At 41.8% G+C, this 21295-nt stretch overlaps 1 protein-coding gene across 11 annotated transcripts in view; it reads right to left on the bottom strand.

Annotated features, from left to right (window-relative positions):
* nfixb (nuclear factor I/Xb) overlaps positions 1 to 21295 on the bottom strand; it is a 141499-nt gene that overhangs the window by 60952 nt on the left and 59252 nt on the right. Inside the window, exon 3 of one of the 11 annotated variants that reach the window (XM_040159266.1) lies at positions 5206 to 6061. The exons of the other annotated variants lie outside the window; for them this stretch is intronic. Within the exon in view, the coding sequence (XP_040015200.1) occupies positions 6003 to 6061 (59 nt within the window). The 3' untranslated portion in view covers positions 5206 to 6002. Of the gene's footprint in view, positions 1 to 5205; positions 6062 to 21295 lie in introns of those variants that run through there. 11 annotated transcript variants of the gene reach the window in all.

Raw genomic sequence — 21295 nt, 5'->3', positions numbered from 1 at the left:
AAAGTCTAGAAGTTCAGCTCTCGGTTAACTTCCTTTCCATCCAGAACCACTATCATCACCCCTAACATCATTCCTCCTCTCCCTCACACCTCATATAACAGTGTGTAGTCTGCTCCATGTTACAAAAAAGACATCCATTAAAATAACTGTGTAGAAGATAAGAAGTCAAATTTGTCACTACATTCTGTGGCCTCGATGAGCCTCAAGAAAGAAAATTTCTGCATTCTTGTCCTACAATTTTCAAAAAACATACTTTTTCTATGAAGATTTTTTGCACAAGTGTTCCAAGTCAGATTTAGCAAATTATTAAATTCTTAACTGCAAACTTGTTGTAAATTGCTTGTTTCAACTTGATGAATGAGAAAGTGAGCATGAGATGTGATCATTAGCATACTCAATGCCTCTAAAATTGTCATATAGATAGAAATGAAACTGCACATCCAGGTTCTGTTCCAGAAGTAAGAAAACCTCACTCAAAATCCCTTTGTAGTAACGTAACTAAAGATCCAGCCTTGGACATGAGGTGATCAAGGGGCTGTGACAGTCACAGAGATGGATATCCTCCAGCAAGTGATGATTTCTGACATGATCAAACAGCACATCTTTAGAACCAGTTCTGAGAGACCTGAAACCCACCCTTCTGGATAATCCTGAACTGCAACCTGTGTAAAGACCCGGGGGCAGCAGTAAAAGTAACAACTGAACTGTAGTTCAGTTGTTGTGCCAAAACATACCAGTAACATTTTCAAACCGTTCAATAAATTGGAAATGTTTTTCAGTTATTTTAGTTCCATTTTTATTTTAGTTGATTATAAGTATCATATTTAAACTCCAAGTTCAGAATAATGTACAGTTCTTAAATCCAACAAGTATTGGATCTCCTTGTAGAGAAAGGTAGACTATCTCTGCATGACTTGTAAGACACGTCTGGACCACTTGTGTATTTAATTCATACCTCAGAGAAAATTCTATGTTTGAGAAAATTGGTACCATTTAAGAATAAATCTGTTCATACGAGTGGTTCCTGCATGAGGCCAATTGCCAATTGTTTTAGATAACGAGCCTGCCTCACCATGCTCCAACACCTATCCATACCAGAGAGCAGATCCTAATCTAACATAGCTGCCGGGTCACTGCACTGCACGTGTGCACACTCACACACACACACACACACACACACACACACACACACACACACACACACACACACACACACACACACACACACACACAGAACATAGGAAACATCAGGCAATGATTAAGCTAATGTAGCTGTCTAACAAACAGAGAAATACTGAAAGCCATTCAACTTTGTGACAGGGCTTTTCATTGTCCAAAAGCTTTATTGTCCAGACCTTGAGGAAAAATTGCCTTGATGAGAGTGAACTGTTGATTCAAGGCTCAGGCCAACAACAGTGAGAAATATAGCCAAGTTTTGCAAGTCTGCCTTTATTTATTTTTGTATTATTAGTGGGATTAAATTTTCATTTTATTAACACTGCCTTACTGCTTCACTATTTGTCTTTAAATGTGTAATCATACTTTTATTTATAAGTGTCATTATCTAAACATCTTATCTTTATTAGCAAATAGAGAGTCCCATTGGGCTTCCTTCTGCTGCTGTGGAGTCTGTTTTGAAATATTTGTTTCTGGAACAGATTTTTCTTGTAGTTTATGCCCGTCTTTAAACTGCAAATACCTTAAAGACTGGCTTACAGCCATTAAGAGAATTATCTTGTCCAACACAGAGTTAACCTTATTTCTTTTTGTATTGCAGCATAGTTTTCAGTGGTGAAAAGTAAAGAAAAACGATGAGATGAAAAAAGAGAGACATAAAGAAGGAACTAGTGCGAGAGAAGAAATCTTGGAGAGCTTGAGGTGAGAAAAAATCATGCCGAGGGTTTGGAGGAGAAGGAGAGAGATGGAGCGCAAACGAAGCGGTGCTGGTGTCTGTTTTCCCTCTGGCTGGTGATGGGCGACTGCAGCCAGCATAAACACATGCCTTCATGGCTCACACATTTCCTGCTTCACTCCACATCCCAGCGCTGGGCCACACAGGCGCAGGACACAACAGTGAGTTGTGTGTGTGTGTGTGTGTGTGTGTGTGTGTGTGTGTGTGTGTGTGTGTGTGTGTCTATTTGCATGCATGCATGCATGGTATGCATCCTCACTGCTCTTGTGGTTAACATGGAATCACATTGTTTGCAAACATCTTTCTGTTATCATCCAACTCTGACTACGTCTGTGTGGAAGCATGAACACACACCAGAACATACACACAAATCACACTTAAAAACACACATCTCGGCTGAATGTAAGGAAGATATAATTCATATTACGCTTTGAGGGAGGAAAGAACCAGGCTTATTCCCATCTGATTCTAACATATGTGGTTTAACAGGCATTAACACTACTCATCTCTTTACTTGTTGGCGTATCTCTCCTCCCACGGGCAAGATATCTCAATGCGTAGTACTTGTTCTCTCTCTCTTTATGGTACATATGTGTGTGTGAGGGAGTGTGTTGCATCAGTCTGTTACTGTAAGGGGGAGTGTAGCGGCAAGGTTGTCTAATGTGTTGATTCTACACAGCTCCTTTCATCTATAGAGAGCCTCTTTTCATCTATAGCGAAAACCTCCACTATCACCTTTCAGACAAAATCAGGCGGAAAGAGAGATTTAAGACACAATGACAACGGGTACAGAGGAGCAGGGAGTGCAGGATATTGGGAGACGAGGGGGTAGAGAGAGATAGACTGAGGAGAAAAGGAACCAGACAGAGGAGAGAAAGTGAGACGGGGGAGGGGATGCTAGGGTCCTTGCGATCCATCATCCTACAGAGACACTTCCCAAGAAAGGACTGCACTTTTTCCAGTCTCTCTGTTTTGTCTTACAGGCAGTGCAAGCCTGCTGTTAATCAGAAAACACATTACCAGTCAACTCCAGCTGCAGCGTCTCCCGTCAACAAACCATCACTAAACTCCCAGGCTTGCTTACTTACTTACATATGCTTGATTTTAGGTTAATTCAGGAAATGAGAAGGAAAATCTTTTCTCGCCATCCATTCCATCAGCGAAGGCGATATAGCCTCAGAAGGGAGGTGTCACTGAGGCAAGTCATTCCCTCTCTTCTTGCTAAATTGGGTATAAAACAGGCCTGGTGCTGAAAGTGGCTGTGGCCCAGAAGGAGATGATTATCTGTGGCTAATTTCACCCACAGTGGAGCTCTGAGTATCCCTTAAGGATGATATCAGGGCCTTATAGACCTTATATAGTCCTGGATGAGGTGTCCCTAAAGTACTTTCACACGACAATCCTCTGGGCATCCTCCTCCCACGATTGATAACACGGTGTTGTCTGTTCATGAATTTGGCGAAGGAGGAACAAGAAGGATGTTCTGTATGTAGGCAATAAAAACTCCACTGGACCTCATTCAAAGGCCGTAAATATTTCCATGTTTATGGAAATGTTTTGAATAAATTTATGATACTTCAGAAAACTGGTTAATATGCTGTGTGGAGTCTAAACACTCTAATCCTAATACAGCCTGGAGAAAGGCCTGGGAGTTCATTACGCCTCTGAGACGGCTGCTTATAACCAGCGTTGGGAAAGTTACTCGAAAAATGTAACCAAAACTTATTAATATTACTCACTGAAAAAGTCTTTACTTGACTTTACTAATCACTCAACAGCAAAAGATAGTTGTTACATTACTTGTTCCATTACTTTCATTACTCAACCCAGTTCTGCCAAAGGTGCCTTTAAAGGGTAACTCCATTACTTTTACACAACCGATTTTGTTGGGGAGTTACACTGCAAAAAAATTGGATAAAGCCTTTTGTGCCTCCAGAGTCTGATAAATTACCTCAAATAATGTCACTTGAGTCACTTTTGGTTGGGGCTGAAGATAACAATTTTTGAAAAGATGTGAGCCTACCAGACCCTTCTAGCCCACTCCTCATCTCTACTTGAGGCCAGTGGCTCAAGGTTACATTAGCTGCTACTAGCATAACACACCCATATTTAAAACCAAACTGTCCATGACTCAGGCATTGTAATAGACCTGCAAATGCAAAAAATGGTGGGGTGCTGTTTTAAACAACCTCAAAGCCTCCACACCAACACAGTACATATTCTGAAGTTCACACGTTTAAAAAAACTGAAAACAAGACATTGTGGTACAACAGGCAGCCTGCCTACATTTTGGAGATATTTACTGACTAACATCTACAGGACCAGTCTGTCCACTGAACACACAGAAACAAAACTGGCATCAACCCTCCATCAAACTCCCAGAAAGACGGTGAACGGTCCAACCTCCAAAATGTCAAAGTAACAGAGCATTACTGAGATTAATAACTGTAATGTTGTTACTGAGTTTCAAATTGTAATCCCTTACACTACTTGTTACTGAAAAAAAGTCACATTACTTTAACATGTTATTGCATTACTGCCCAACACTGCTCACAACACACACATCTCAACCAGTCTGGCGCTGTCTCTCAGCTTGTATAATCATGTGTAACAATGTGTGATAAGTTAGTTTTCTAAGGTCATTAGTACACGAAAAAGATGAAAACTGATCATCAGAGGTTCTATCACCTTACATGAAAATGACAATGCGTCATACAATCTCTCTCACAATGTGACACTTTGTCTTTCTTTACTATCCCCCTCCCCATTCCTCTCTCTGTCTGCTTTTAATTCCGCCCGTAGCCTTCTAATGGCTCAAGTGAGGTAATTCTTTTTGGAGAATGTACCGAATAACCCCTGTCAGTGTATATGTGTGTGTGTGTGTTTGCACGTGTATGTGTCTATATATATACTATATATGTCTGTGCATGCATAAAAGTGTGTGAGTATGTGTGTTTCTCTTGTGAGCAATTCTGTGCTGCTATGAGCTGAGCTGTGGGCTGTTTCAGGCTGCGGTCTAAGTTCAATAAGCCAGGTTTGACATATGCTAGCGTTCTGTACAAACACTGTCCAGTGGTCGGCCCTGCACTCTAACCCTGCTATTATGACTGCTGTGCGTGTGTGTGTTCCTGTTACAGAGACAGCAAAAGCAAGAGGCAAGAGAAAGAAAAACAGCAAAAGAGAAAAATACAGTAAAACCAGAATCCTGAGAGGATAGCGTGTGGATGTGTGAGGATGTGCAGCCCAGGCCTGAAAATCAGAATCAAAATCAGAATCAGACAAACTTTATTGATCCCCGCAGGGAAACTGCTTTGTTACAATTGCTGAACGCACAGTTAGGAAAGAGGAAGTATAAGGTATAAAAGTAAAAACTGCTATAAAATGGTAATAATTATGAACACAGAGTAAGTGATTAGAAAAATGTACAAAACTAAAAGGTGCAAAAAATAAAAATGTGTCCAGTGTCACATGATTGAAGTCCTCAGAGATCATGAAGAAGCACTGGGGTTTCGAGTCTGGAGTCCCGTGGTAACAGAGTAGATGACGTCACATGCAGTTGCCGGGTTAGCAGAGGGGAGGGGTGTGTAAACAACAACCAAGATGGCGTGTGGGAACTCCCTGGGTATGTAGTATGGACGTTGCCTCACAGCTAAGAGTTCAATGTCCAGGCTGCAGAAATGTTCCTGTATGGTGATGTGACCAGGGTGACACCATCTGTTGTTGATAAAAGCAGCAAGCCCGCTGCCTCTTTTTTCTCTGCTCTCAGATTTTTTTTCCTGTTTGCCCAAACCCTCTGAAAGCCGTCAATGGCAGCGATGGGAACCAGAGTATCTTCCTGTAGCCACGTCTCTGTGCAGAGAATAACACTACACTGACTGATTGCTCTCTAGGGCTGCTCGCTCATCCATCTTATTGTACAGTGATCTCCTGTTGCCCAGGATGATAGAAGGGAGATATGGCTCATATCTCCTCTTCTCAGCTCTCCACCCTCGTCTCTTCGTTCCTCCTCTGCGTCCTCTGTGTGTCCTCCTCCTGGTTTCTGCAGGGATGTCCGTTGTGCTGGTCTCCATGCCGACTGGCCTCAGTGCTATCAGCTGGTCACTGGTGTAAACAATGCGATCGTGGAGTTGCTATGCAACGGTAGCGTAGCTGAATGTAAACAAATAAGACTACACTCACTACAAAGTAATTCCTGGATGGAAACAGACCAGATCGCTCTCTGCCAGCATGTTTAGTGAGGGCGCAGCTTAAATGAGTTACTAGTAAACATTTAAACAAGTTTGACGAAAGAAGAAAGCTAAAAAAGGTTGGAAAACTAAGAACACGAGCAGGAGCAACTGCAACTGGCTGCATGCTCTCTCAGCGGCATGCGCATCCAAAAAAAAAAAGAAAAAAACAACTTAATATGTTTCTGGTGCTAAAGTAAGGATATGGTAGCATGAAGTAAATATAAAAATATGTCAGGGCAGAAAAAAAGTAAATATAGAGTAAAGAAGATTGCTCAACACAAGACCAGCAGGTGGCCATCTACAGGGTTATCGCATGTAGACAGGCAAAGACAATCACACCTGAGGTGAGTGGCAGAGCTAACTCGAGGTTGTGTCAGTCTTTGCATTCCCTTGCTTTGTTTTGTCTTCTCAGAGTGCACTGTGGGTGAAGACCAGTCAATCTAGACAAGATAAATTAAAAATAACACGACCCTCACGGATGCTTTGGAAACTAGACTCAAAGAAAATGATATTTTCTTATCTATATGATGAGATCACGGCCTAATGTATTGTTATGGAAAACAGTCTGCAATGTTAAAACCTTGATCTTGATATACTGTGTAATGAAATTCACCAAATGGAAAAAGTGAATTGGTTTAGTGGTCGGAGAAACCAGCGACGATGTTAATCCAGAGAATTAACTGTACTTTGCTGTACTGTGCTCTAATCTAATTGATCAGCGAAGACCATCAGATAAAAGCCTATCCTATGTGCCTTCGACATTCTATGAGTCAGTGCTCGTCTGACTACCATCTTACCTGCCTGCCTGCCTCTCTATCCGCCCACTCCGCTAACTAAAAGCCTGTCCTACCTGCACGCCTACAGTAACAGATTGTTTGTCTAACAAACCGCCTGCCTGCTAAATTGACAGCCTCATTCCCAAACTTACAACCTGCCTAACTATTCACTTGTCTCACTTACTGACTACCAGACATCGGCAACACTCTGTCTTAGTGGTGGTTCTCCCATAAAGAGCTACAGAGTGTCAGCCTGCTTGTCTGCCAGCTTGCTGCTCCCATAAAGACGTAGGAATGAGGGACCAATCTCATTAGGGGAAGATTAGGCCAACATCTGTTTGCTGTCCCGATGCCACTGCTGCTACTGCTGCTGTGGAGCTATGATGACTGGTAATGCCACTGCCAGGGTATTGTACCAGCTAACATGCACACAAACACACCCACTTTCCACACAGTCTAAGCTGTTATGAGATACTAATCACCGCTGTCATTCGCTGAGAGTGGGAGAGTTAGCAGTGGCCTGACCAAGAGTGTGTCTGTGTGTGTTTTGTCTCTGTTCTACTGTATGGTCCAACCCCACAATCAAGTCCCAAAACACCCAAGAGAGATGAGTAACAGACTGAAGACAGAACCCAAACAGCTATAAGGTTAAGAGAGGGAGAGAGAAAAAGCAACAAGTGAGTGCGAGACAGAGCTAGCGAGGGTTGGAGGGAAGGATTGAGGGAGAAAGGGAAACACGTGAGGAGGTTAAATGTAACAGAGGGTTTATTGTTTGTGGTTCTTTGGGGAGGCAACGAAGCGGGAGAAGGAGGGGAAGGGAGCAGGCCGAGGGGAGGAGACGAGGAGGAGGGAGACACTGGGAACAGTGCGTTGACAGAGGCCAGAACGTCAGACAGACCCGCTCGGTCAGCCTGCGGAACGGGCCTCCCTACCAAACAGGCGACGCTACAGTATAATAAGACTAATGCTGATCAGGAGAAGGCCAGCAAACTCGAAATCAAACAGCTATGGCACAGGATTAAACACTGTGCAATAAGGACGTCAACTCTTCACACTAAGGTCACTCACAGACTACACACCAAACAGAAAACACTTGGTTTTACATGGCCATCATAGGATGAACCTTGAAAATACACACTCACCAGGTTGTAAGCATTCGATAGCACTCTCGTGTCTGTGGATTAAGTAGAAGATAGAGCTAGGAGGTGATTAGCTTAGCTTAGCTAAAGACTAGGAAACAGCTAGGCCTGTCCAAGGTTCAAAAATACGATTGCCAACACTGAAGCTCACTACTTCACGTCGCATCTCATTTGTTAAATTCATATACAAATAGAATTGTAAGAATGACAAGTTGTAATGTAAGAAATTAGCTCCCTGTAGCTAGAACCACAACTTGTCATTTTTTTGTGTGTACAAATGAGATACAACATATTACTTAGTGAGCTTTAGAGGAGCTAGTAAACATATTTTTGAACTTCAGACAGAGCCAGGCTAGCTTTCCCCCCCTGCTTCCAGTCTGTATGCTAAACTAGGCTAACTGACTCATGGCTCTAGCTACATACTTAACACAGATATAGGAGTGGTATCGATCTTTTAGTCTAACGCTTGGGAAATATGCAAATAAGCTAAATGCCCAAAATGTCAAACTATTCTTGCTGTACATATTGGGTAGGTGTAAAGTAACAAAAAAAAAAAAAAGATTTATTATGAGACAGAAATGTATCTTCCTTTATAGTCAATACAAAAACTGTCAATCTGAGGATTTTTTATATATATATATATGTCTGTATGTATGTATATATATACAGACACAGTGGGGTCTGAGACCACCTTCCCATTCAGTTGAATAGAAAAAGCTTCCGGCCATGAAACTGGCTTTTTTTTTTGTTTTTTTTTGCTACTTTGTAGCAAAATGTCCGCATGAGGTTTTTCCATTTTAAAATTCACTAGGAAAATTGTACCCAGTAAGTTTTTATTTTCAGTATTCTTCCTGTAACAAATTTTATGAACGCCTGTTCAACTGAAATGTCGTGGTTCAGTGTGATGGTTCTAGATCAGGGCTAGACCCTTGTGCCATCAAACTAAGTAGATTTATACTCTCTAACAAGCATCATAATCTGCTGTGACCCAAGAACCAATATGTACAGTGACATACGCATACACACATATTGCCCTGTCAGCAACAGTAAGATGATCTGTGTAGGGGCCGAGTGTGCTCTCTCTTTCTCTCTGTCTCCCTTTCTAACTCTTGTACTTACTTGTTTTCTTTCTCTGTCTTGACAGATTTTAAGTAAATACCAGCAAACAAGCAATTATTTCTGGCAGCCCGGGCCCCCTCTCTGTTTCAAAAGACATGCAGCAGAGGGAGAGGGGGTGGATGAAATCACCCTAACAGATGTGATTTAAATCAATATTACATTATATGTGCCTTTACGTACCTAAAAAAATAAAAAAATAAATAACACCGGGAACCAAACCAAAAAGGGCCCAGTGATGACTGCTGCCCTTCACTTGATGGAATAATTGCTTTTAATACATCAGGGTTTTTCATATTTTAATTTCCTTTTACCCCCTGCTTGTCCTTCTTCTGTGTTCCTCCAGGTCTGAGCAATCCCCCCGATGGTAAAATAATATCAGGGAAAAAAAATTGAGCCAAGCTGTCAAACTTACAGTTTAACACGAACCATCTGGTGGAACGATGGAGGTAAACAGGCGCAAACAGAACTGGGCTGGGAGAAAGAGGAGGGGTAGAAATGGAGGCAGCTGAGGGAGGAGGAAAGAAGCAGAGATCTTGAGAGGGGAGATGGGGTGAGATAAGATGAATGTTATGGAGGAGGAGTTGGAGTAATGGGAGATAGAACTGGTAAGAAAAAAGAAGTGGAGAATTTGGATGCGAGCGAGGGGAAAGGTGGAGGATGAAGAGGAGAAGGCGGCGAGACGGATGATTGGGAGGGAAGGGGGGTGGAGAGGGTGACAAGAATGTAGTCTGGGAACAAATTAAGGTGTTGTAGTCGAGACTTGACAGAAGGAGAGGAGGAGTGGGAGCTTCAAACACGCTTCTGTGTTGTATCCATTATAACAGAGTACGGGACAATAGGAGGGCTTCATTCCAAAATGCTATAAAACCATTCTGACTTTAAAAAGTTAGCTCATCGTAATTGTAACTCTGTTCCATTTACTAAATACATCTAATTAAAATCTTTAAACTGCAACTGTTTCATGAAAAGTTTAAGACACTGATCTATTGTTGCTGAATGGTAACTTTTCTTTATGCCTCACATGGAGATATATTTTCTTATTTAGGATTTAAGGTGATCGGCGCAAATTTGACCTCAATTAAACAACAGGACATGTGGAGCTCATTTATTGATGTTCATAGCATTGACATTTCAAGCATTTAGCTCACAGCATGTACCTTTACTTCATCAACAATTCTGCAGAACTTCAGATTATATTACAAGAACGTTTTAAACATTCAATGCCAAAAAAAAGTGTATCTGCAGAATGCGCATGAATGGCGACAAATGGGATAGGTTTAGGAAAACATCGAAGTTAAGGCAAATAAACCACGATTAAAGGGACCGTGTGGAGTTTTTGGCCACTAATAGCACTATGGACCACGCAGGAAACACATTAAGGCTAGGGAAAATTTGTGCTCAGAGTTTATTGTCGGTCTGCAATGGGACGCAAACTCCAATCTCCTGCATGGATGTCAGATATGCTATATGTTCATACACCACCCCAACCAACACCCTACACACAGCACACACTACTTCCTCCCTTGACACCGAACATGGCATTGCACATAAATTGTGAGCTGCAGAATCATGTAATATGAACATAGTTCCTGGAGATTTACTAGGCTGAATTGTAAGATCATGTCCACACCATCGACTTGTCTCAACACAGTGGATCAGGAGAATTGTAAAAGGAAGTGCTTAGTAGGCTGAAGGATTTATTTTTATTTTAGAATGAGTATATTAAAAGACATAAAGGAAGAATATATGGGAGAGGAAATAGAGATACTGCTCAGGGTGTAGAGATGGATGTGAAATGAGCTGGGAAAACACTTGTAAACTACCGTTCAAGCCAAATTAACTACACTATGCAGACACATATCAGTACAGAGGTATCTTACCTTTTGTCGAGACAGCAGCAAGGCAAAAGCAGAAACATGGAAAAACAAATGAAAAGACGTACATTAGCATCATGGTTTCAGTAGACACTTCAGTCTAATAGTTAGGTGTAAACACTGACAACCTATTTAGTCCAACAAAACTGGCTCATTAAAATGCTCACATGTTAAATAACTACAATGGTCAACATGATAACCATTACATCTTGTAAACATCAGCATGTTAACATTGTCACTGTGAGCATGTTGGCATGCTGACGGATTTTCAAAGCACTGCTGTGCCCAAGTACTGGGTCATAGTGCCACTAGCATGGCTGCAGACTCTTACTCTTGCGTTTTTCTAGATGAAAAATGCTCGTAGCTAATTGACGCTGATTGAGTGTGTCAGCATTATCTGTTTTAGTGCTTTTCACAGACTGGAACCGGACATCTCCTTGCCATCCACTCTGTGTTTGTTATAAAAGGCTCCAGCAACCAACAAGTAAGGAGCAAGGAAAAGCATTAAATAAATGAATAATTCCACGGGTACAAAGAATGACTCAGTGCAGCGACTACTTCCCTCCCTTCTCTCTGTATATTCCTCCCTGTGGTGGCATGATCCCTGTCAGGTGACACAGGAGCTGATGAGGCCTGACAGAGGGTCAATGACCTCACTTCCTGCTCTAATTGGTCCTGGGTGATAAATCAGCCCCCCCGGGACTCGGGGAGATGTGGGCTTGGTGGAGCAGGGTGAAGCGAGGAGTAGTGTAGTGGGGTGAGTATCTGGGGTCCAGCAAGGCCTCTTCTAACTCAAGCATTTGGTAATGCGCTAATTAATTTTAAGGGTTCAACATCCCCCTTTCTGGCCCTTAGTAGAAACAGATGTTAAGCAGAGGGGGAGGGAAAAGGGGTGGTGGGTGATGCAGGGAACTCTGCCTGGCAAAACCCAGATACAGATCTCTAGAATGGGAAAAGAAAAGAGAGTAGAGGGTGACAGAATAACGGAGAAAAAGAAAGTTCCAGAGGATCCGAGCCCACTTTACTGCAACACCCACCCCTCTCTTTTTTTACAGGTGAAGCGGATGACGGTGCAATTTCACACCTCGCTGAGCAAATGACAGATTCTTCTATGTTAGTGACGAGTAAAACAAAACATCCTCCTGAGAAACTGCGCACGTGCCCACATGTAAAAACACACACACGCACGGAAACAGAATGCAGAAGAATATATTATGTTAATACTTGTGGGTTACACCCTGAGAAAAAAAACATAATGGCCTATTCATGAGATATGTGTGTGGATACAATGACACGTGTCACTGGACCAGAGAAGAAGGAAGGGGAGGTGCAGCTCAAGCGGCATTTCTAACTTAATAAAGATACAGTGGGGATGGTGTGGGGGGTGTGCTCTGGGACAGTTGACGTACAACATTCAAATGTTGAGTTGTCAGCAGCGAGCGCAGGATAACAGGAGCAAGAGTGTTTTTGTCTAATGTGTCGGGGGATCTGGAAGTGATCTGTGGCCCTGACACGAAAACAGGAGGGGTGAGGCACACGTGTATGTACGCGTGTGCGTGTGTGTGTGTGTGTGTGTGTGTGTGTGTTCGTAGGGGGTTTAAGGGGGGGTTGGGGAGGTCTAGGGAGGCCCCAGTTGTTCTAACCTTTGACCTTTCGGCACGCTCCAGGGCCTCCCAGAATCCACTTCAAATGCACCCTACATGGGAGCCCCCCTGTTCCACAGACAGGAAGAGAGAACGAGCGGGGAGGGCAAGACTCAGCTGTCATCACTGTCACAGAGCTGCGTGTTCACCAAAAACTACTCGCAAAACGAGCACACTATTTGTTTCTGCTTCTGTTTCTCTGATTTTGTTAACCACGAGTCCAGAGCTGCAGGTTACTTTTAGTCCGTGTGGAGGAGTAGCTGTTCCATACATACATTCTCACAGTGGTTTAACATAGACACATACAGACAAACTGCAGCGTTCACCTCTGCATTCATTGATTTGCTAATTCCACATTCCTTTTACCTCTTAACATCCAGTTTTCACATTTTATTTTTCCTTACATAACGTTAATGATGGAAAAATCACTTTGTTCTACACTGCTCCAGCTTGCTCCCAAATTGTTTTCTATTCACTTTCATTGTGCAACGTTCCAACCAATCAGGTCTTCATCAGGAACAAAGAGCACATCCTGTATCAATACCTCAACATGATGGTAATGATCTGTAACAGGTGAGTGAACTTAAAAGCCACTGGCTACCGCCCAAGGCATTCTTCTACGTGTCTTAAGAAAATAAAGTAATCATTGATTACAGGTGTCAACAACTGGAGTGCAACACAATATGATCAGTCAGTCAGACACTGCTCCAAAGAGACAGGGAAAAAATGTCAAATTAACAAAATAATCAAAAGGAATGGAGTAAAGAAAAAGCTGAAAGCTTTCCTCCACTACAGTCCATAGGAAAATATTTTGCTTTTAACATGACAGCTTTAGTTACTATTTACCCTGCATTTTAAGAAAAATAAAAGAAGAAAAGAAATTAGGGAAAAGAGAAAAAAGGAAAAATATACAAAGAATAAAACGAAAAAGAAAAAAAATATGACAAAAGTATAATATACTTAATTTTTTGATGCAATGTTTGTTAGTACTGTTTAGTGCCCGAAGAAGATCTGATTGATCAAAACAGAAACAATGAATAAAAAGAAAAGACCTAATTTTCCTTTTTGCTATGATATCTGCTGTTTGGTCCAGCACCTGTTTAAGAGTCTTCCTTGAATGTGCTTCCTTTTTTCTCCAAAATTCAATATGACAAACTCTATCTTTGAAAAAATGTATATCGCCACTAGAGTGTTAATAAAATTTGGTGGCTTCTGAGACAAAGTCTGGCTGCACGGCGTGAGTTTGTAATGACTGACCCACTGGCAGTTCAGTGGATTTAAGAGGTTAATTCCACCTCAAACACTCATGCACTTTCTCTCAGGTCACGGCCCTAATCTGTTTAAAAAAAAAAAAAAGTCTTTCTCTTTTCCTTTTCTCCCTCTTCTTTATCTCCCTGTTCTAGGATGGGACTCTCCCTATGTTGCAGCACAGATTGCACACACATACACACCACATACTAATACGAAAACACCCCCGTCCTGAAATCTCAGCCCAGCTCCTCTCTCTTCCTCGCTGCCCTGCAGAGCATTAGATGTCAAACAGCAAACGCCCATCTCACCGTCTTTCTCCTCTCCGTTCCCCTTAGCGTGTGTGGTCCGATTAGTCAGGCCCCTGCGGTTTCGCTCTGACCCAGGGAGTATGAGGGCTGCATGGGTGGGTGAGTGGGTGGAGGGTTGTGTAGGGGGGTGTGGATAAGGGCGATGTGCCAGCATGAGGAAACATGATATCATGATATGAGCTGTCAACCTCTTGTCAGAAAGCAGACTCTGAGCGGAGTTGTCATGCCAACCCGTCCTGCCCCACTTGATCCCCCAATTCTTTTCATAGCCCGCGGCTATTTCTGACCTATGTAAAAACCACCTTACAGTTGACAGCAATCTATCATCAATCTTGTTGACTGATTGCGCACACACACACACACACACACTCACACACAGCTTGTACAAACATATACATCGATGTACATAAAGTGCTGCATGCGCAACATTAATCCAGTACACATAAGGGAATTCCCTTCCAACTTTGGCCTCCTACAACAGTAGCACACACTTCCAAGAGACTGAGGGCGGAGAGAGTGTTGCTGATTTACTTTGGCTGTGTCAGCAGGCAGCAGCCACCTTGGCCAGACTGACTCTTCCTGGGTCTCTCCTGGCCCAGGGAGAAGTAACAAAGCAATAACAGCTATAGACAGAGAGAATCCAAGAGACGAAAAAAAGGGAAGGCAAAGATAGTGGTGGAATGTAACTAAGTACATTTAATACTGTACTCAAGAACGATTTTGAGGTACTTGTACTGTACTTGAGTGCTTTGGCATTACAGCTTTACCCCGCTACATTTCAGAAGAAAATATTGTACTTTTAATTTGACAGCTTTAGTTACTATTTACTTTGCAGATTAAGATGTTAAAAACCTAAGCATATACAATATGACACATTGATATAGATTAAGCTCCCATACAGTATATAAAATGACAAAATTAGCTCCACCTCCAGAAGCTACACCACTGAAATGCTACGCACAATGCATCCATTGTAATAATCCAGCAATAAGATATATAATAATATAAGACTGACAATGGCCATTCTGCATAATGTGTGCTTATGTACATTTTGCTAATAATATTTTTATTGTGTACAGTTTTTAATGTGATTTAAATGTAACTGAGAATATTTACATTGTGTCAGTGGTAGGAAGTAACTACATTTACTTAATACATGTCATTTTGACTTACTTGTACCACTTACGCTACTTTATAGTTCTACTCAGCTACAATTTAGATAGATATATTGCACTTTTTACTCCACTACATTTATTTGACAGCTGCAGACACTTGTCACTTTCAGGATTAACATTTGACGTAAAATATAAGCTGTCCAAAGAGGTGAAAGGATGCATTATTTCACAGAATAAGCAAAGAGTAGAGAAAAGTAAAATTAATAAATAAATAAAAATGCGTGTATCACATCTTTTTTCTTCTTTCCAACCCTCTTAATCATTTCCTGACCCCTTTGATTTATTTTGTGACCCTCTGGAGGGGGCCCAACCCCTACATGTGAACCACTGGACTACACTACCAATGACTGTGTATATAAAGTAGTTAAAACTAGCTCCGCCTTGACCAGCTGGACCAATAAAATACTATTACTGTTATATCTGCATTGATGCATCAGTAGTAACAATCTAATATTGTCATTGTAATAATATATTAGTCACAGGGGCCATTTTTCTGCAGAACAAGTACTTTTAATTTTGATACTTAAAATACATTTAGCTGATAATACTTAGTACTTTTACTTGAATAGGATTGCAGAACTTTTACTTGTAGTTGAGTATTTGTACATTGTGGTATCGCTACTTTCATCAAATTAATGGTTTGAAATATTTCTTCCACCACTGAAGAAAGCAGATGAAGAGAAGAAGAGCCAGAAGCCAGCCACCTACTAGGCTGTGTTCCTGTTTGTAGTTCCTCTGCACAATTTGAAAAACACCAGTTCAGCAGCCAGAGAGTAAAATCAGATCATTACTGTAGGCTGACTAATACAAGAACTGAGGTAGAGTGAAAAAGAAGGAAGGGGTGAGAGTTGTTCTTGACAATATATAGTAGTGATGATGATATTGCACTGAGGGCCCAGCTGAGGAAGAAACACAGTAAACAAGCTGAGCTTGGGGGGGAGGAATTGTAGGCACTTAGTCCTTCATTTCCTGTGAAGGCACGCTAAAGAATTCAGCAATGTGCTGCAAATGTTTCACAAACAACTGCTGGCCATATTGGTGATCACAACTGGCAACATTCCTCAACTGGGTTGATTTGGACTTGACACTCAACAGATTGAGCTGTGTGAGTGTCTGTGCGCTCACCATCGCACATGTTCTAACTGTCATACCAGTCATCTGCTCAGAGCTCTCTGCATACACTGAGCACACGCATAACACGCACATGAAATATTGACACAAGCTGCTGGAGGCCTGGCTAGTTTTTGCATCAAAATGAAGGGAAGGGATGGTCTTTCAGTCATTCAAATCTTGCCCTCTCTGGTTCTGTTTTGGTTAATGTCTTGCTGCTTTCGAGGGCCTGAATGCACAACACATGCTAAACATGTGCGCTCATGCAAGGCAATCTGGATAAAGGCATAGCATGTTGTTATGCATGCATTAAGTTTGTAGGGCCTGGGATGCTGTGGTAGGCTTTGCCAGATTTAGAGGAAACAGGTCTTCAGCTTCAACCTCCAGATTATCAGTTTCTCTATAAATACAGGCCCTGGAGAATATCCCTGCGACCTATAATGACAGACACCATGAATTCTGGAGTCAATGAGCATAACAAATGTTAACAATGCAGCCCCTCTCTCTGTTGCCCCCTTTTCAGCCCCCAACCGCCGGGACCATTGTAGCAATTAGTATAATGAATGTGGTTTTGCTGGTAGGTAATCACATACTGTATGGCGCAGCCCCCTCTCTCCACATACAGGCACTCGGCTATGAATGCTTTGGTTTCATTACAGTCCTCCCCTCAAAAAAAAAAAAAAAATCCACTCACTCCCACTTGCTTTCCCTCTCTCTTTCTCTTCCTTGCAAGCTCGGCTCCTAACTCCTACACCCTTCCTTTCCGCTTCGTTCAAATCTAAACAAAAGACACATCTGGTCTGTCTCTTACCCCCCTTTCTCCCCTCTTGCTTTCTTTCTCTTTAACTCCCTCCTTGTTTCTACTCTGAGTCTTTTTCAACTGTTTCTTTCAGAATAAGAGCAGCACTTTGTTGGTAGGAAGAGCCGGGTGAAGGAGCTTTGTTAGTGGGTCAACCACTCGACTTAAGACTGTCGCTGCAGTCCAGCTCTCTGTGAAAGACCACCACTGTACCCCACAACCTCATGTATACAAACTTCGAACCAATTGTATATTAATCTGTCTCTATAGACTTCTTGTTCCCAAGCTTTTTTGTCTGATGTACCCCCCAGCCTGTCAGATGAACTCAAGTGCCCCTTCATTAACACACCGCTTGTCACATTCCAGATGTGTTTATTTGAACCGACTTTAAACTTGATGTTGTTTAACACCGTGGTATTATTACAATATTTTCATTTCATGCAATTTACCTGTCAATATAGTATAAAATAAATATATTATATATAGTCACTTGCTTTTAATCAAATCATATTGTCATCATTCCACGTACCTCCTGGCATTTGCAGAGGTATCCACTGGGAAACCACAAAACTACAGCGTTTTCTAAACCTCTTGCTGATGAAGCAAACAGTGCAAAAAGCAAGGGAAAAGTGGAACTGCAACATTGGCTACATTTGTTTAAACTGTGTCACAAGCAGAAATGGGGGCATGTTGCTGCTCAAATTTAGAACTATTGATTATCTTCTCAAAAGATAACCTCCTTCATCCGTTGTGCCTAGTCAGGACCCTCTGGGAGTCTCCGGTCTCCACCAAGCCCACTGACACCGTCACACACTAAAATGGACTTGTAAGTCTGCAGAGCAAGTTAAAAAAAAATGCATAGACATCTGTATGTGGATGATTACTGTGCTCACACACGTGTATAAACATGTACATTTTTAGGTGTCTGTAGAAATCAGCATCCATGGTTGTGTGTGATCTTAAACCCTTCGTCCCCATAATCGCATACCACAAACACAGAATGTATATTACATCCCCTTCAAGGTCAAATGATCAAACTGTCTACCTGTCCTTCACAACAGGGTCATATGGGTCATCATGAGTCACAAACTGCCTCACTTTTGCCCAGTGAGCTGTCAAACTATAGCAAACATCTGAACCCAAGGTGCTATCGTCAAACAGCAATCCTCTTCTTTTATCTTTTTTGCTTTGTCTCTCATTTTTTTTGGCCTCTTTTCTTAACCTTATATCTGTCTTTTTCTCACTTTCTTCGTATCCTCATTTCTCTCGATTTCTGCCTCCCTTGGTTTTATATAGAAAAACATTCCTGGTGTTCTACTCGGCTCCAGTGAAACCTGGTGCTTATTTTCAGTGCCCTAAATTGATAGCAAATGTGAAGACAGATCCCTCCTCTCGTTCACTCTTCCCTCCCTCCATTCCTCCACCAGCCCCCCACCTCCTCCTTTTTTGGCACTAACAGTGAGGATACGTGGAACATTTTCGTGACCATATTGAACCCTGGGGTTTTATGTTTTTGAAGGTGTTCTCCTTTATATTCAACTGCATGTGTTTTTGTTGAATTTCTGAGGAGAGAAAGTCTACAGCCTGAGAGTCTCCTTGAGAGCGAGACTGAGTCATAGACTTTTTGTTTTTCAATAAGCCCCCCACTGCACCGTGGAAACCAAACCTGGTTAGCCTCAGCTGTCTTTACCCATAATTCAACAATCCCTGTGTGTTTGTTTTCTCTTTTTGCCTCTCTCTCCCCCTTTCGCTCCGTTTCCCTGACTCTGTAAGTGAAACCCTAACTACCCCTTCATTTTGAAGCAGCCAACTGAGTTCTGCTGGACCAAAATGCCCTATTGTTATGGATGTGTGCCGGGGAGAGAAACTGAGCCTGGATCGTCCCTCTGTGGGTGAAGCTTATAATGGTTTTGATTAGAAAATGGGGGAAGAAAACCCAGTCAGCTCCTTGTGAAGTCTGTTTTTGTTTCAAAATGCAAACCTTTGGACTTTGTTGGCAAAGGCGAAGGTGTAGCCTGTAACTTTCATCAGACAATCTTGTAAACTAAGCCTTAAAATGTTATATTTATATTTGGTTTCTTTTCTTGCCATGTATGCAGACAATGCACAAATCCAGCAACTAGCCACATGGAAGACAACCTAGCACCCTACTCAGTTCATGTTTTCATTAGTCACCATTCACAATGCTCATCTGTTCGTCAACCATGTGACTGCGATAATTTATGTCCCACTTTTTCCTAAGATGCTGCAGCGCCATCGGTTTTTTTACAAACTGTATCAGCCAGCACAACACGATGAAAATATGGAGGGAAAAAACAGTTCTACTAACTAGCATAGCTTAGCAGGGTATCAAAGACTGCTATCTAAGTTTTTGATTCAAGTGGCATTCATGAGTTAACTGTTATCCATTATTTAAAACTAGAAATGTTTCAATGTCAATAGAAATATGTAAATATATAATCTATAAACACAAATAGTGGACACATAGCAAAAACAAAAAAGAAAGACAAACACAAGAAAAAAAAACAACACAATGAGGAAACACCAAACTAATGCAGCTCTACACAGATTTTAACCATATTTAGCTCATTGTCTTGGTTTTCCACACTTAGCCTGTTGGCAGCCAATTTAACCAAACAAGCTCAAATATGCCGACTGAAAGCTACCTGCTTCCTCGGAAAGTTGGGGACTCTGGCTCTCTGTGGGCTGCCCATGTTCTTCTGTGTCTTCTAGACATGAATGAAGCTTTTGGTTCCATCTGGCCCTATAGCTAGAGGATGGTAGCAGGCTAGCTGGTGGTTGTTGAGCTTTGCACGGATGGAGAGCCAGGCCTGGCTGTTTGTATTGGCCAACTTTCCGCATTCCACATGTCTTTGTGATTTTCAGCTCCCTGACCTCAGGAGACTCTCCACACTACTGTAAGTTATACTCACACCAGGAGCACAGATGGATCAGGAAGGAACTCTGAAATTCTATTGGCGCTTTGCTTCTTTCTAAACGCACATGTAATAAAAAATACTGGCCACGCTGAGGCTGCCACAGTAACTTCAACTCTGAAATATGAGTTGATGATTCCTGTAAATTTTCTCCAGTGATCATTGACATCTCTCTTTTCTAAGAAAGTCAAAGGAAGCATGCTATATTTCCAGATTTAGGAAATTTCAGCTTTGGAACAGCACTGGAACTAAAAGCAATCAAGTTATTATGTTATTCCTGAAAATATGACCCACAGTCCAGCTACTGAGGATCACCTGCTTTTCCTAATATCAGTAAATAGAATAAATCATTCAATTCCACAGTGATGCTCAAATATCCAAGATGTGGGAATGAGTGCACTTCAAAATAAGGTTCACAAGTACAGTTATCAAGACCTGCACAGTGGAGAAGCAGTGTATTGAAATTCTCCACTGGTGCTCCAAGTGGAACAGTACGTCAGGGGCAGTAGGCTATTATGTGTCACTGATTCTGCTGTGACCCACGTGTGCTGTATCTTTTGCTCTAACGCATTGTTAGCAGGGCTAGTCATGGGGCTTTCAAAGCAAATGAGGTTAAAAACTAACAAAGTTAGAGGTGCTAATTAAAGACTCACGCTAACTGCCTGGTCAGGGGAACGGAAAGGGGAACAGTCTGATTCCATCATAGTCCGACTGCACCCATATCTGAGTATATATTGTATACATCTGTTTATTTAGTATTTTCTAACCAAATATGATACCATGTCCAATGCGTGTACACAGTATATTGACTATGCAGCAGATTTTGGCACTGTAAGTTGGCATAACAGTGTCATCTCACCTTGCCCTACTGCTCCACATTTGTCCCCTTGATTCATCAAACTGTGCTTGTGATAAGCAGTTTAAGGTGAGCGATAAGAGGAAAAGACAGAATGTGGCAAGTTAAGAAAAGCCCAAGAAATGAGGAGATGATGATGATGAACAAGATTGGAAGGAGGTGCAGAGG

This window comes from Xiphias gladius, chromosome 3 (assembly GCF_016859285.1).
Source record: "Xiphias gladius isolate SHS-SW01 ecotype Sanya breed wild chromosome 3, ASM1685928v1, whole genome shotgun sequence".
Taxonomy (NCBI): domain Eukaryota; kingdom Metazoa; phylum Chordata; class Actinopteri; order Istiophoriformes; family Xiphiidae; genus Xiphias; species Xiphias gladius.
This window is presented reverse-complemented; position numbering and strand designations above follow the sequence as displayed.